Source organism: Drosophila mojavensis, unplaced genomic scaffold (assembly GCF_018153725.1).
Source record: "Drosophila mojavensis isolate 15081-1352.22 unplaced genomic scaffold, ASM1815372v1 contig_74, whole genome shotgun sequence".
Classification (NCBI taxonomy): domain Eukaryota; kingdom Metazoa; phylum Arthropoda; class Insecta; order Diptera; family Drosophilidae; genus Drosophila; species Drosophila mojavensis.
Genome location: NW_025318899.1, coordinates 10,200,259 through 10,217,835, shown reverse-complemented (window position 1 = coordinate 10,217,835; position 17,577 = coordinate 10,200,259). Strand labels below are relative to the sequence as shown.

The 17,577-nt window shown below is 44.3% G+C and overlaps 1 protein-coding gene across 1 annotated transcript; it reads left to right on the top strand.

Moving 5' to 3' along the window:
• The first annotated feature begins 1,374 nt into the window (after positions 1–1,374).
• On the top strand, positions 1,375–3,146 carry LOC6582005. Its single transcript, XM_002007682.4, has one exon. The coding sequence runs from the start codon at positions 1,529–1,531 to the stop codon at positions 2,960–2,962; it is 1,434 nt and encodes a 477-aa protein (XP_002007718.1). The 5' UTR covers positions 1,375–1,528; the 3' UTR covers positions 2,963–3,146.
• The last annotated feature ends 14,431 nt before the right edge of the window (positions 3,147–17,577 follow it).

The following is a 17,577-nucleotide window of genomic DNA, read 5'->3' as shown; positions in this document are numbered from 1 at the left end:
CCGTACGCCACCCTCGGCTCGGGCCACCCAGCCCCTCCCCCTGGTGCCCTAGTGGTAAACTCTAGTGTTGCTCGGTCGTGAGATGCTTGCCGCTGATTTTTGATGAATTTATTAAGATTTTTGCTGTAGCTGGCCTTTTGCTTTTTGCTTTTTTTGCATTTGGCTTTTCGGCTGTTGTGGCTCATCGCCGAAATGGAGATTCCAAACATGTTAAAGGAAAACTCTAATGAGTTTCTAGAAGCGAAAAGTCAAAGAATTTTCGACTATGGCTCGGCTGAGCCATCAACGCCTTTACGCTTGAGCTATGATTAGTGTCAGTGTTTGGGTCAACCACAGTTGGGATTGATATATGGCCCGCAGTGACCGCGAGCACAGACCACACAATTTCGGCCGTCCAACTACCTGGGCCAAGCATGCATCCAAATTTCCAAGCAATTGGCCGTGTCTAACAAAAAATGAAAAGGGCACCTCAGTCGGGCGTCTTTGGCTAGGCAAGGGTCCTGCGGAGCGTTTCGAAACATGTCGCAGAGCCCAGCACGCCAGCTGTTGTCCCGTTGTCCTTTATCCTTGTTGTTTTTGGGCCCAGTTTGTTTAGCCAGCACAGCGAAGCAAAGTAATTTCGATTGTGCACCTCGATTCCGTTCTACCTATGCCTCACTGTAACTCATTTTCTTACCTTTCGATCTGTCTACCTTTTCTTTGCGTATGTCTTGTACCATTGACAGCTGCTGCTGCTGCTGCTGCTGCCTCTTTGGCTCCGAGTCCATTTGGGCATATTCGTTGTGCCTGGCGGGCAGTTTTGTCTTGCTTTTCCCTTAGCCTGTTTCCCTTTTGCCCTTTTGTTACGCAAAACGTTTGTTTACCCAAAACACAGACGGAAAATTGGAAAATTGTGCGCACAATTGCTGGCTTAGCGTTTTCCTCTTCGATCCAATGTTTTTGTCCATTTCTGATTTATTTTGATCGATCGTTTTCTTTTTGGCTTAGCTCTGTAAGACTCTTTCTCTCTCTCCCTCCCTCTCTTTCATTCACTTTCTCGACCTTCTCTATTCTTCGCCTGTTTATTTATAGTCTTAATTTTGGTCGCTTTCCATTCACTGAATATACCCCACAAATAGTTCCTGAAATTGCACATGTCCACACACCATTTGTGTGAACATTTGACAAGGCTGATTGCCTCGAGGCCCGGGAGTTCTCGGTTCTCACGACTTGCCAGGTGGGCTGACAGCATCCAGCTCAACTACTGTGGCCACTTGGCAGTGTCTAAGGAGCACCCAGCACTCAGTTCAAGCAGCTGTCCGCAGCACAGCTTACAATAAGTAGAGTAGAGATTCTAAGTAGGCCTGGCTGACTTGGCACTGCCAAGGGAGTAGGAAAGTTCAATTGCAAACCTCATTCACACCTTACATACATACGATCGTACAGAGAGATACATATAATATTCATCCACAAAACAAAACATTTACTCATTTACAATATTTAAAAAAGTATTTAGCTTTAGTTAATTGATTGATTGAATATTGGCACAATGAAACGCGTTCACGTTGGCACTACCGCTCCGAAGTACCACAGCGGCAAGTGGACCTGGGATGAGAGCAGTGAGAGCTTGCGCTTCCACCCCTACTCGGACTTGGAGGATGCTAATGAACGTTTCATCATGACAAATGGCTTCAAGTTCCTGCGCACCATCAACCAGGAGGAGGAGCTGATCTACCGTCAGGTGTTCGCGCGACCCGAAAACACGTTCGATGGGGACGTCGTGGTGGTCAATGATGTGCGCGACCTGGTGCTCTTCATGATGCCAAAGGAGTTCCTGTCGATCAAGTTCGTGGACTTTATGCACAGGCCGGCCGTGCACCGGCTTCTGCATGCGCTCGTCATCTACTTTGAGTACTTTCTGCGCTTGGTCGAGTTCATTCTGATACGGCGCGACGAGCTGTCGGGCGATATGGCCCAGGTGCAGAGCGAGCAGACGAACGAGGTGAAGCGCATATTCTCCTCCCATCTGAGCCACTTTCGCATGCTGGTGGCCCGGAACTATAGCGTCATCATAAAAGGCGAGGGCGACATGCAGGAGTTCTACCACACCAAGGAGGTGGTTAACATTTCGTCCACGATCAGGGATCGGGCATTTCACGAGCAGTTCCTAGCGGTCGCCACTCAGATCATTTGGATAACCATGCACAGGCGCGCCTATTTCATCATTGAGATGGAAATGAACCGGCTCTTTCGCTCCGAGCACTTTCTCATGAATAACATACACTATCTGAACTTTACGACCGTCGAGCGATCCCTGCTCTATGGCCGCAACAACAAGATCTTCAATTGCCGCGTCCAGAACTCGCCCATGATTCAGGAGCTGCAACACGTGGCCGACGAGGACATGCCCATTCTGTGGATAGGCGAGCGCCAGTATCGTGGAACCGATCTACGCATAGCGCAGGTCGAGATGGAGTATCTGATACCGGGATCCCAGTTGAATCTGGCGGACCTTTCGCACGGTATTCTCGGCCACCCAAAGAATCTGTACGACACGATTCTCTCGCTGGACTGGCCCTCGGTGCGCTTTGCCAACTTCTCGAAGCAGTACGATCCCTACAATCTCTTACGGCAGCCGGGCCTGCAGCTGCCCAACATCGATGAGATGCAAGTGCGTCGGATGGCCAAGCAGTACGATCACTTCTACAGGGTATTTCGCATCTACGAGTCCTGCAGCAAGAAAATGCTAAACAATTGGTTCAACCGCGACAAGATAGTCCAATACTATAGCAGTGGCGGAATACTCAAGAACGTCTTCATGCGCGGCGAGGAGCAGCTGGTCACGGAGGAGGACCGCTCCGACATTAACAAGATTGTGGCCAACTATTTCGATGTCATGCTCAAGCTGCGCAAGCAGAAGGCCACAACAATTATGACATCCGATACTGGCCATAAAAAGCAAGAGGCTGAGTTCTTCTGCTAGGGCCTAGGGAGCAGTTGGAAAGAATGGGAAAACTTATTCGATAATCACGATAAAAGACAAGTTGACGGGATTTCAACAGTTTCTTTAACCAATTTCCAATTGATGATCGTTTCAAAAGTCTAACCTTTTATAACCAACTTTTCACATTCATATCTTTGAACAATAAACTGCATTTCAAAGCTAAGCGAAGCTGACGTTTATTTATTATTTATTTTTATTTATTATACATTTTAATGAGAGAATGCCGCAAAAATATTGAAAAGTTTTTACTATAAAAAAGTTTTATAAGAATGGTCATCTAACATAAAGTCTTTATTCACTTGAAACCCAAGAATTAAATCCTGAAAAAAATTTAAAATACAGAATGTATATAAAATATATTTTAATTTATATACAAATATATATTTTTTTATATTTTATATTTATATATTATTTATATTTTATATTTTTATATAAATATTTTATATTAAATATACATACATCCAACTCAAGGGAATTACTGCATCTAATTGGCATTCTGAAAATGTACATTAGAATATCATGAGTAGACCTTTGATTACGATAAAAGTCATGCTCATTAGGAGCCCATACATTAAAAAACTGCTGAGTCTTCTGATATAAGAAAAAGACCCCAAATCGATTCTGATTTTTGCGCTGAAAAACGAATCGCCACAAGCTCAACTTCTTGCACTCTTCAGCAACTACTTGAGTCTCTTCAAAATATTATAATATGTCCTTATGAGGACGTGATCTAGCATAAAGTTGCCTTGGAAAGCGGCCCAGGCTAAATGCTTTTGAGGAACTACAAGGAGTTGGCCATGACAGCAGCAGAAGGCTGAGCAGCAGCAGCAGCATCATCAGTGCGATTCTCCAAATCATAAAAAATAACGAGCTGAGCTCTCAATCAATCAGCAGCTGGCTAAACCAATTGTATTGACTAGAGGAAAAGCAGCAACGCAGCCTCAAGTTCCAATCGCATTTAAATTATTGAATGCCAAATGCATTAGGCGGCTTAGCGCCCCTCGGGCCCCGTTGCCCGTTGCCCGATGCCCGACGCCTTAAGCAAATCCATAACTGACAAATCATTTTCAAGCGAGTTAAGTAAGTCCCAACACAAATCTCTAGCCGAGAGCTGAGCTGAGCTCTCGCTCTCTCCCTCTCCCTCGCCCTCTCTTGCCATCTCTGTCTACATATATCAATTGCCTGGGCTGTTAAATAGCTTTTGGGTGTGTATGGGAATCCAATAAAGCTGTCACATGTGCCCGCCACTAAGAAGAAGCCTTTTGTATGCCTTTGCCCCGTTGTTTGGGTGTGAAAATCAGAAGAAGAAAAAAAAAACTTACTTCGCATATGCCCCTAATACCCAAAGTTCCCCTCAAAGCCCCGCCGCCTCGGCCGCCTCTGCCTCCTCACAGCTGGCAATGCCGTTTGGGGGCAACTTTCGTGCAAATTGCCAAGTGCTTTTCGGGTTTTCGAGTTTTGTGTATGCAGAACTTAACAAATTTCCATAACATTCACACCACACAATGAAAGACACACAAACCGAGATGGCAAAGCAAACCAAAGCCTGCGTCTTCGATCTCTCGTTCGAATCGCAGTCCAACTCCAAGTCAAAGTCTGACTCTGACGCTGACTCTGACTCTGACTCTGATTCTGAGTCGGAGTCTGAGTCTCAAGTAACTGTCCAGTTGCAGACGTCGCTCTGCTTTATTTGCTACGTCATTTTTTGTTTCTCTCTTTTTTCGCACATACCCTGTAATCATATGACGGCATATGGTTTCGTTAAGTGGGAAAGAAAGAAACAAACTCTCTTATATCTTTCTATGTGATTATCTTCTACTATGCGATTCTAGGCTAAAATTTGGTAAATTGATTGAGCTAGTTTTGCTGCCTTCGCGGAATTTTAGGTAGTCAAAACATAATAGGGCTTTCCTTTGATGCAGTGTGAATTTGCCATCTCATGAATTTTCATACCTTTTGAATTTGGAAAGTCAAGTGAAAAAGCTCATATACATACATATAGATTAATATAAAGTTAAGAATAAAGTCTTTGATTCCAACAATAAATCTAGTAAATCTATGCAAAATAATATTATTTTTGGTAAATAATAAGATGATTAAGTAAAACTAGAAACATGAAAAATTCAACTAAATTACATAAATTACAAAAAAATATTTTAAAATATTTACCTAACTCCATACATACCCTATCAATAAGAGCGTCAAAGGAATTCGATTTGTTAGCATTTAATACTGAAACAATATTATTTTCATCTGAAACTCACCTGAAATATGGAAATTTCTTGCAAACCCACATTTAAAACGTTTTTCACACCACGCAAAAATGTGCAAGGCTAAAGGGTATATGCGAGTCGAGCTGTTTTGCATATGCATGCGAATTGGTATTTTGTATTTATTTATTTTTATTTATTTTTTATTTTTGGCTTGCGGTTAGCCAGTGAGTCGACTGCAATGTCGTTTTGTCTGGGATTGTATAACGTTTTTGATTTTTTAAGTAGACACCTAAATGTGAATAGCGCATCGAATCGTAGCAATGCGAACCACGTCCACATCCCCATCCACATCCACATCCACGTCCACATCCACATCCACGGCTACGTCCACGTCCGCGTCCAGCGAGCGCGAGTCGCATCTGTCAGATATATTTTTGTGGCTGCTTAGTGAAGTGTAGTTAGGATCGATGGATGCTTCATTGGGTCCAGCACTGACTCAGAGGCTGGCTGGCTGGCTGGCTGTTGTTTTCACCTTGGCCAAGCACGAAGTGAGGGAAATGGCGATGCAAACGGCGGCTGCCGCTGCCAATAATGCAATGGAGAGGCGTGATAATGCAGTTTAGTGAGTGCTGGCCAAAAATTTACCTACAAGCCAGCGAAAGACAGGGAAAGGACGGTGGGAAGGGGGAAGGTAACATGGCCAGCATCATCGTCTAACGGATTGGTTCGTATTCGATTGGATTGAGTGAGTGACGTGGCTGGAGTTTCTGGGCCTGGGTCTTAGGCCTGTGTGCAATATGCACAGCACTTGGCACGATATTTTTTGTTGGTTTTAAATCATTTAACTTGGGCTAGAAGACGGCAACAACGACGGCGACGGCGACGATGATGATGATGATGGGCTGGCGATGGCGATGGCGACGCGAAACGGCGCAAGACACTTAAAACGTGATCGAAAATTGATGTTGGCTGCAGAAAAAAAGAATGAGCAGAGGAAGAAGAAATAAACAGCAAACAAGCAAACCACCGAAACCTCCAACCACCAGCAACCACAGCGGCAGAGTCCGCTCCATTCTGGTCTGTGCGGGGGAAATAAGGTCACGTGCAGAAATATGTTCGTGGTGCTGATCGAGGTGGTTCTGGCCCGGCAGAGATGTTAATGATTTGCAGCTCAGCTCGGCTCCAGAGCTGCACCACGGCTGGGGCAGGCAACAATTTTGCATATTTTCGCTGGCTGGCAGATAGTAGGTAATATGCTTGTTAATGTGCCCAGCTTTGCCTTGATCTCGGCTGCCCGCGCTCATGCTGCATCTCGCTGCCTCCCTCTCTCTCTCTCTCTCTCTCTCTCTCTCTCTCGCGCTGTGTGTGAAGTTCAAAAACCAGGAAGTGACTCAACAACAACTGCATACAACGGAGGTGAAAAATATGACTTGGTTATTTATTGTTGAAGTGTTGCAGTGCAAAAAGGCTGAAAGCAAAGCCCAGACCCAAACCCAAGCCCAAAACCCAAAACCAAAACCGAAAGCCCAGCTTCAGCGCGAACCCGGAGCAAACGCAAAGCGAGCGCTTGGGCCTAAACTACGTTTGGGGTATTTAGCCAAGTGATTTATTTAGCCTGGCACGCCAGGCGGTTAACCGCTTGACAAGCAGCGAAACTGGCAGCGGGAGCGGCGTGCGGTGCTCAAAGCATAGCAGCTGCGCCTGCCAACACACAAACACACACACACAGATACACACATAGACAGAGAGAGGGGTTCGCATACCACATATATGACTACAATAAGCCATAATTATCCAAACGCTGCTCCGACTGGTTGCCTCGCATGCAGCGAATTGCCATAGATCTTGCCAATGCGAACTGTTCATGGCTCAGCAATTTCCATCAAATTTATTGAATTTGTAGAATAGCCATTATCGACTTGGCTCTGATATACTAATTGTGGCCTAGAACTGACTTGAGCCTAGATAAATGTCCATTGTAATAGACTTTTCTATTATTTAATTACCCCACTATATATATATTTCCAAATACTGAAATCTCGCCATTCTATTGACAGTGTCTCGCCCTTTCTCTCTCTCTCGCTCACTCGCTGTCTAACTGTGATGCCTGCTTCCGCTTGTGTTAGATTCACTGTCTCGCAGCGCTTGGACCCTGCTCAATCAGTCGCTTGTCGAGCCGCGGGGCGCTGTGGTGCTGCATCTAAGGTGCTTGGAAACGTCGCATCGATATCGTCAGAGTCAGAGTCAGCGTCAGCGTCAGCGTCATTGCGCTACTCCTGCTCCAAATGCGGCCTGGGCGCTGTCCAAATCGATAAAATGCACCGCGATCAGCGCGGCACACATCAAATTAGTTATTAATTGAAGTGGAAAGTTCTCAGAATGTGTAGCACGGCGGGCGGTCAACGCGCATGCGTACCCAGTCCCAGTCCCAGTCCCAGTCCCAGTCCCAGTCCCAGTCCCAATCCCAGTTCCAGTCGAAGTCGAAGTCCCACTGGCAGTCGCAGGTCTCTGCAAACGTAAGCCAAGTCACAGTCGGAGCAGGAGTTGGAGTTGGAGTGGAAGCTGGGTCTTAGCTGACCGACTCGGCTTGCCTTGTTAGCCACTTTGTTAACCTGTTTTGGCGGCGCGCATTTGAATTTTCATTTATTATAAGCGAGTCGCATTTCTAATTTGAGTCATGTGACCAAAAACAGTTTTGTCCTAGTTGTCGCCTCCTGCCAGCCGCAACTGTGTGTCTCCAAACAATTGGTGAATGGTCTTACCCATAAATCTTTTATACCTGCCCCCACCCCTCTCTCTCCCTCTATCGCTCTTTCACTACTTTTCGATTTGTTGCTGTTGCTTGTACACACATTTGTGCCATTACTATGACAACAAATTCATGAGAAAGTACAGCGAGTGCCGCGACTGCTGCGGCTGCTGCTGCTGCTGCAGTAGCTGCCACAAGACAGACAACAGAGCTCGGGGGGAGGCTTTGGGTACCTGCATCATCTGTTTGTTTGCCTGTCATTAGAAAAAAAAGCGTTGAATGTCGAGAGTTTTGAGTTGTATGTCGAGAGTCGAGAGTTGAGAGTCGAGAGTCGAGCGTCGACACTAGACCGAAAGTCTGCGCTCACTTGTGCTTCTTTAGATTGGACTCGAAACTCAACTGAAGTGCACTTGTACGCCAAAACAAGCCACGTCACTTGGCCACTACACACACGCACACGCACACTCACACAGAGACACACTACAGTCCACACTCAATATATAGACGCCCCATGCCACACACTCAACACACACAACAACACACATCGCCCATCAACATCATCAGCGAATGGCCAGCAGATCACAATTGTGGGCCGCTGCCAGCGCCAATCGGCAAGAAGCTCCAACGGCAACAATAAGAGTAACAACAGCTTTTGGCCAAGTCTTCTTCGGCCATGGCTTTCACTTGACATCTCGTTAAGTGTCTTGTAAATGGCATTGTTTTCGTTTTTCATTCAAAAATGTGCGTCAACTCCAACTCCAGCTTGAATGGAGCGCAGCCTCGGCCTCTGCCCCCATCCCCATCTCCTCCCCAACTCCAACTTCAATCAATAACAAAGTGCAAGCCAGCTGGCTAGGCCCTAGACCGTCATCATATTTGTCAAAAGACATCGTAAATTTTCAGTAGATGATTGAGCCGAGGCTGCTGGCCAATCTCCTAAGTGCGCGATTCCCATTTTTGGGGCGCTCGAATAGCCGAAAAAGAAACCAAGCTGACGATTGCCCCATCAATAAGTCTCTGATTACATTATTGCATTAGCAGCTGGATTTACATAATTATGTTTATATCGATCTACCTACACAGCTCCGATTATACTCGAGATATGAATAACTGCGGCTCTCGACCAAATCTAACAGAATTATCATAATATGCATATTAGATACAAAATGAGCTAGTTTCGATATCAAATCTCATCAAACTTATCTACTAGACCTGACTTGACTTCATTTAAGCCATATTGGGCAACACTCTGATGACATTCAGCCTAAAGCCGAGAGGGGCAAAAGATCGATAGAACCAAATGTGTAGAGAAAGTATTGGAATTTTAACACCTCTCTTGCGATCTTCTCAGATGCCTGTATAATTCTATAGATATTTTGGGCACGATCAGCTGGCTGCGATCTTCACACCGAAATATAAATGGGTTCCGATAAGATCTGCATGAGTCACATTCCCATCGCACTTATCGTGATTTGTTAATGATCTTCCAATTCCAATACAAAGGCTGGTTAGTCAAGTGCAAGCTATTGATCTTTGACTGTCATTTGATTGATCTTGACTGATCGCAGTCGAGGCGAACAAAATAAATATAAAAATACAAATACAATAACAAATACAAATAAGAATAAAAATAAAAATTAAATCCACTTATCGCATTAGCAATTGTCAGCATCTGAATGTGGCAGTCACGGCTGCTACCTCAAGAACTGAGGATCATGACCGAGGATCATCTGTAATTTGCTTTCTAAAGTGATCGAAACTTTGGGCCTGGGGCTCTGCTCTGCTGCTCTGCTCTGCTGCTCTGCTCAGCTGCCTTAAGCTTTTCATATGCCTTTTTGACATCGTTTCTGTCGTGGCATTCATCACAATTTCCTGCTGATCGACACTTAACATACAAACAAAAAAATATAAAGTATAAAGAAAATAAAAATAAGAGGCAAACGGTGGCAACGCTCGACGTTTCATTCGTTTGTTTGTCTTGTCATTCAGTCAAGCATTTAATTGTCAGGCGACAAAATGCAAACAGATAAGTTCAAGAAGCGGTTCAAATGGCCACATGAGCGAGCGCACTCGCTAAGCATTTTCCCGCTATTGATCTTGAAACATGCTGCATGCAACATGCAGCCAGCCAACATGCAACATGAAAACATGACCGTGATTGGTGCTGGCCCGGGGTTCGAGGTTCGCTTCTCGCTGCTCTCTGCTCGCTTCGCGCTGCCTGCTCTCAAAATGAGCTCGCATTCAAATTGCCGCATTGACTTGTCCATTGACTATATGTTTGTTTTTTCCCCCTCCCCTCCTCCTCTTACTGTTTCTCTTCCACTTTTTTTCCATACATTCAATTCAATTAAACAAATTTTTGCGATCGGCTGATCGTTCGCCGATCGCTGAGTGCAGCGGCGACTTTTCTATTTTGGCCCCAAAATATACACAAAAACCAAAAACAACAAAAAGAGAAGCAAAAAAATGAAAAAAGTGCAGAGAATTGTAGAAAAAGTAAACAACAAAGTGTTAAGACAAACGTGCAACGGTTTGGGGTCAGTACCATTCACTTTTGGCTCGTTTTAAACTGGAGTTAAGTGCTATTTGAGGTAAGAATTTCATTACGTTTACGTACGTGCGCCGTTTTGGGCGGCATACATACGGCGGAACGGCTGTACGGGGCTTTGCCGATAGGAGGGGGGATAGCAGGGGCGGCTTTTAGTTGGGGAGCTGGGAGCTGAACCAACTGCGCATGCATATTGCTTCCAAGACGACGACACGTTTGCATTTTGAAAAGTCACGACCCACTTAGCCAGCCATGAGTAACGGACAGCGGCCAAAACATACACACACACACACACTCGCACACACACTCGCACACACACGCGCACACACACACTTGGCAGATATATTGAAGAGCCAAGTGTTTGTTTTTCTATAAACAAATCGAATCGAAATCGCATCCAATCGCATCGCATCCGATCGCATCGCATCGTGTGGAATCGCAGTTAACGCATTTCGAGTTCCACTTTCAGTGGGTGAGTCACTGGCTCGAGCCTTGTTAAGATGCCAATTGAAGATGCGTTGATTAATTGCCATACTGACATCTCTCGAACCGCAAAAGCCACTCAACATTAACAACAACAAAGAAAACCCAACAACAGTAACAACAACAGTAACAACAATAAGTAAAGTGAAATCCAAAACTGTGTTTTATGTTTGTTCGTTTTCAACAAACATTTTTCTTCTTATTTTGTTCGTTTTTGGTTTTATTTTTGATTTTCTGTCAGGGCCAACTGCAGCCCCTCGCCCGCCCCCCGGTTCGTCGTGTGAAAGTGAAGTTTATGGCCAGTCAGCGAGACAAAAAACTAAAAGTTCACAAGCTTTTTTCTCCGCGCCGGGCTGCGCAACAATAGCTGATAAAACAAATACATTTGTCGCCTCTAAAAGAAATGTACATAAAGAAAGATTCGGTCGAAATGTAAAGATATTTGTTAAGATGCCTACGCTATACAAGGCCCAGTCCCAGGGCCCGAGTGTGTCTTAGTGTTTCAACTAGCTGTGCGATGGGTTGGAGGAGGTGGCTGCCAGGTGGGGAGAGGTATGTGTGGAAGCTGTGATTTATTTGCTTGTCAGTGCAACAGCAACAGCAACAACAGCTAACGAATATGGCTGGTTAAACGATGCGGGAAATTCTTAAAAATTTGACGCTTAACCACAAACAACAACGAGAAGGCAAATGCTCGTGACCGTTAGACAAATAATATTAAACACCAGGTTGTTGTTGCTGTTGCTTCTTTGTCTCCCTCTCTCTTCATTTCGAGGGCTGCCTCAAGCCAAGGGGCATCGGCAGGCGTTGCGATTGTCTAGCGACTCTTTGGGCAATACGAAATTAGAGAAATAGAGACATTGTCGCCGTTCCATACAACCCAACGCAACGCTACACAACACAATATCATCAACAGCTATTGAAAGCTTTGAGTTTCGACTTCATTTACATAAACAAAAGCCGCAAAGATGATGACCAACCAGGCAAGCACCAGGTACCCAAGACTCGAGATTCGAGACTCAAGTCTCAAGTCTCGAATCCCAAGTCCCAAGATCGACTCGACTCTGTTAACTGGCCTAAAACGCATTTTTCTGTCGCTGCACGCACGCGCTCATAAATCAAAAGCCAACTTGTTTATAACTGAAAGCGATCAATTAAAACGTTAACGCAAAAAATAAAAACAACAACAACAGCAACGACGTCGGGGAGGAGGAGGAGAGAAACAACCAAAAGCTGAGATGCGAACCGCGTCTGAACGATGAGCGTTGATCGAAGCGATCGGAGAAGAAGATCTTCAACGCTTGATCGTGCCGAAAAAAAAAAAATAACAACACACACACACATACGCAGAAAAAATAAACACAAAAACTGAATTTGAAACTGGTCAAAAAAAGAGTTGGCCAAGAGCAGACGAAATGAGCTGCGGCCTGGTGCATTCCGCTGGCCTAATTCTCTGTAAAGAAAACATTTAAGCAGCACGCGGGAGGCGGGAGGCGTGAGGCGGGGCTCCACTAAATGCCCGATGAGAGTGAGTTCCATTTGAAAGCTAACTGCATTTCGGTGTGGCTTAATGAATTTTAGCAGCGACTCCCGACTCTCGTCTCTCGACTCTCGACTCTCGGCCAGCTAACGTCAGCTAATCAATTGTTGTGGCAAATGACTGGGCCAGGCCATAAGCGATGCAACCAGATGATAAAGTACCCCAGGCATTTATAGCCGACGCTTAACGATCGGTGGGAGTCGCAGTGCGAATCGGCAACCCACTGCGCTCTCTTTTTTTGTAGATCGATAGATCTTGTCTAGTTGGCAGGCGACAGCTAAAACGTTTACCACGGTTTGTCCTTTTCAGATTGTTAATTAATTAACATGCAGTCGGTCGATAAGATCTGGCGGATTTCTATATCAGCGGGCTCGATGCACTCGAGCATGAAAGCTCAAGTCAATCAGAGATCCGCTGGACAGAAGTTATTTGTGAATTTTGTATACACTGAATTGGACTTCCTTTGAGAGGCTCGTACGGCTCGATGCTGGTTGACCAAAGGTATTTAGTCCAGTTAGTAACCTTACGGCTTATCACTCATATAACATTGCGCATCACAACAAGATCTGAGGCACGATCGGATTCCAGTTGAGCGGCTCCTTGGCAGCTTTCTCTTTAGTGCCTTGCCAACTTAGCCAGCTCGATTGCCGATATCGATCGCTATCGCCGACTGCAACACCCCAGAAACAATGTGGCCTTATCAGTAATGTAGCCAGTCCCAGTCTCAGCCCAGCTCTCGGTCTCTGTCCTTGTCCTGCGCTGTGGCCGGGGCAAAAAGGTATTTTGCTCGGCTTGACAACACCCTCTGCTAAAATCTCTGGCAATGTTCAAGTCAAAACGCGTATCGGGATTATCAATAATGTGCAATGCTACAGCTCATAAAAATCTCTGTGCGCAGAGCCACAAAGAATTACAAAATTGTACGCAGACAGCCGATGTTACCGCACCCGTTCCCGCTGCCCGTTCCCCCTGACCATTGCTCTACCCATTGCCAATCGCAGCTCCTTTTTGCCTTGATCAGGTGCCGCCAAGCGCAACACGAACACTTAGCCAGAGCCAGAGTCAGAGTCAGAGCCAGAGCCGGAGCCAGAGCCAAAATCGAAGCCGAAAGATGCTGCCATAGCCAAGTGTACCTGGCCAGGGCAAGGTGAGGCGCTGGGCTGGGCGATCGCGATGCGTGCGGCGCGATAAGAAGCCGATGCAAACCATTAATTAGGAGCTGCAGATACCTGCAGATTTTGTCCAATGTTCGCAACGTTGAAAATTAAGGCTTTAATCGTGCATGAAAATACGTGAAACTTGTGCGTCGCCCTCTCTGTCGATCTCACTCTCCCTCACTCACTCTCTCTCTCTCTCTCTCTCTCTCTCTCTCATTCTCTCTTTCTGTTTGCCTCTCTCTCTCTCGCTGCTCATCCACATGATCGCGATAAGATAAATCGCATACAAATTTGCCTTTATGCGAGAGCGCCGAGTGCATCCGAAATTATGATAATTATTTATGCAGGGTATCAAATGCGCCTGCTCAACGCGTGTGTCAACAGTCCAGGCTCTGTCATTTATTTCAATGAAAACAATCAACAGCTACCGAACCCTCTCTCTCTCTCTCTACCAGTCTCTCTCTCTCTCTCTCTCTCTCTCTTTCTTTCTCTTTGTCTCTTATTAATCGACTGCCTATATGTCAATGTCAGTGCCTCGTCCATAACCTAACCCATTTCGCAGTCACAGCGCAGTGCAAATTACCATAGCTAACTGTAAATGCGAGTAGAGCTGGGGAGTGCTCGCACCTGCAATACTCTGTTAAGAATTGCGCAAGCTGGTGTGTGAAAAAAGCAGCTCAGATCAAAAGATCTTGCATTGATCTATAGGCTGGCATCTGTCGTAAATCATCTGAGATGGCTCTAAATAGGCTTAAGCTTTATTGAGTTCTCACTAAAATGAGCTGAAAACTTGTTTCATAATATATACAAAGTGTTAATTAAAAATAATATTGGAATTTAATTTAGTTTAGTTAAGTTAAAATTCAAATTTGAATTTAAATTTTCAAATAAGCCAAAAGTCTTTGATCTCCAAAAGTTAATCTTATTCATAGCTTAGCCATGCCATTGCTTGCGTCACTTTACCATAAACATTTTGCTCACTTGAATATTTTTAGCATTCCCATGAATTCATTTGTTTTTGTTTTTCGTTGTTTTTTTCGCACCGATCACATTTAAATATTTGCCCTAGGGTATTCGTTTAGTTTCGTCTACCAGGGCAACTGCAAGTGCAAATGCTTTTCTGCACTCCTCCGCCGCCTCTGCCGGCCCCTCCCCCAATCAAGCAGATATCACTCTGTATCTGCATTGAAGCGCGAAAATTGCAAACCAATGTTGTTTTGACAATGTGCAATAATTTGTAGCCAATTTTATGTGTCTACCGGCGGTTCAGCTTGGTTTGTTTCGGCAGGCATCGAACTGCACGACGCCCCCCCCCCCTGCCACCGCCGCCCGCCAGCTTCCTGCCCCCTTGTCAGGCCCGTTGGGTAACGAGACCCCGGGCCACATGGACCGGCAATTTATGGCTGCTAAATTAGCAAGAAATGGAAATTAAGAAAAATGTTGCTTTTATTGCAAACAGTTGTAGTCGTCTTCCAATAAAAGCATATTTATTTATACGCGCACACACCGCCCCTCGATGGCTAGGAATACAGCTGCGGCATGGCTATGGCTATGGCTATGGCTATGCCCATCCATGGAGCCAATAGTCGGGCACTGAATTGTTATTGTAGCTGTAGCGCAGACGTTTATGACTTTCGATTCGTTGGCGGCTAATGAGGCAAGTGGTTTGGGTGGCTAAGCGAGCAATTGACGACCCAACGAACCCACCGAGCTGGGATCTCTTTAAGCAATTGCCTGATATATGGTTAAAGTTCAGGTGGTTGGATTAGAGAGATGTTGGGATATGCTGGGCCAAGCACTTTGATTTGACTTTGAGCCCAAAACTTCAAACTGGGCCAATGTTTTGATGAAGGTAGGAACTGCTCAAATTGCAGGAGCGGTTCACGGAGCAAAAGGACTCCATAAATGTCTACTTAGCACCTTCATAAGTCTCTCATTTGCCGTGAGTACACTCCTGTCCTTTCGTTTGCCCGATATCTATAAATAAAAAGTTCAACTTCTGACACTAAACTGACTTGTTAACCGAAATATTTACGTCGTATGCTGTGAGTAGACCGAATGACAGCCAAACCCGCAGCCGCAGGGCCAATAGCCCAAACCCCGGGAACAGCCCCTAAGACAGAGTTTTAACTTTCCTGCACAGCACACGACGGAAAAAGAGAAGAAATTCAATTGAAAGTTTTGTCTAGTGGGCGGTTACGGCTACGGCCAGCTCTCATCCATTACGCCGTAACAAATCCCACAAACGAAATTGATAAAAAAAAATAAAAATAAAAGTAAAAAAAAAGAAACATCCATCTAAGCCCGTAGAAAGTAAAAGCTGAAGAAAAGTTTTTAATATTTGACGTGTTTTTTTTTTTCTTTGTTCTTTTTCAACTTTTTGCATTGAAATAGGTCGAAACATGGGGGAAGCGAGTTAGTCGAAGATGTAACAAAAATTGAAAAGGGTTTAGCTTGAGCTTGAACTTTTTTTTGCGCCTTTGTGCGATGGTTAACCCATATACGAGTACGTGCTCGTCCCCCTCCCCCATCTCATATGAGCGAAGGCACGAAAAGCAGTTGCAGATACAGATAGAGAAAACAAACACACAGATACACCTACAGATACAGCTACAGAGACAAATGCCAATAGAGCTGCGGCTTTCAGATTCCTTAGGCTCGTTGATTGAAGATCAAAGTCGCGTCGACGTTGGCGGCATTTCGCCTCCTAATGATTGATTGTAAAATTTGCTAATTTAAGCAATGGGAATTTATGCTGGAATCGCAGCTCGTTGGCTGGACTCGTTTTTACAGCCTGCCAGAATGAGCGTGAGAGTGAGAGCGAGAGAGGGAGAGGGTGGGGGAACGAGTGCCCCATCAATTTTATTGCTCATTTAATTGATCATAAAAATTATTCATTCATTTCCACAAAGATTGCAAAATCAGCAAAATACAACGCGCTGACGGCCAAGAAGAACAGAACAGACGAGGCAAGAAAAAGAAACACAAACAAAAACAAAAACAAAGCAAATCTAAACGATAATAGTGCGGCGATCGATATCTATAAAATATGCATGAGTTGCGGAGCTGGAGAGCTTGGGAAAAAGTAGGCGGCTAAAAAGTGTTTAGGCCAAATTCCAATGAGGCAGTCGTGGGTTGCCACGATTGCCATGCGAAATGAGAGCAATAAAAGAAAGACAGTTAGCTAAAAAGTTTGTTGTAGGGGAGGCCATAAGTGGGTAGTTGAATTATACTTTATCAATGGATAACAAAAATGCATATATGTAAGTACTTATCTAATAAGTGTTGAAGTATATTGAAAGCTATTGATCTCATAGAATAATTTTTATCCTAGAACTTACCTTGTGGAAGTCAATTTTAGTGCTTTATCTTTTCAGTTGAATATATTGAATTGTGTATAGGCGAGAGTCTTAATATTTATAAGAAAACATCAAACTAGAGCGTAAGCATCAAAGTTTACCTTGACAAATACAGAGAAATATATACGAGAAACTCTGGCCATAAGAAAGCTTAAAGTCTAAGCCTTAAAAATGTAGCTCCTTATATATAATAGAGTTATCCTATAGGAACTATAACTAGCGTGTTAGATTTAGAGTATTACTTTTTCACAATTCTTGTTAAATTAAAACTCTGTAGCCTAGTTCTTTAATTTGCATGGATAAAATGATCCTATGTAAAGGAATGATTAAATGTTGAAAACTTTTTCTTGACTACGAAACGTAAATATATAGTATATTATACAATTTTCTAGTCTACATACAAAATCCTACAAAGATCACGGAAAAAACTTACTTTGATAAACAATAACTTCCATGAATGATCCCATATTCAAGAAGAAGTTAACCTTATGTTACTGTTATATAAATAATATCCATTTAAACAAAGTAAATGTCCAAAGCTCATG

What these genes read in the sequence shown, in the direction of transcription:
- LOC6582005 (XM_002007682.4), top strand. Translation starts at nt 1,529, where the DNA reads ATGAAACGCGTTCACGTTGGCACTACCGCTCCGAAGTACCACAGCGGC.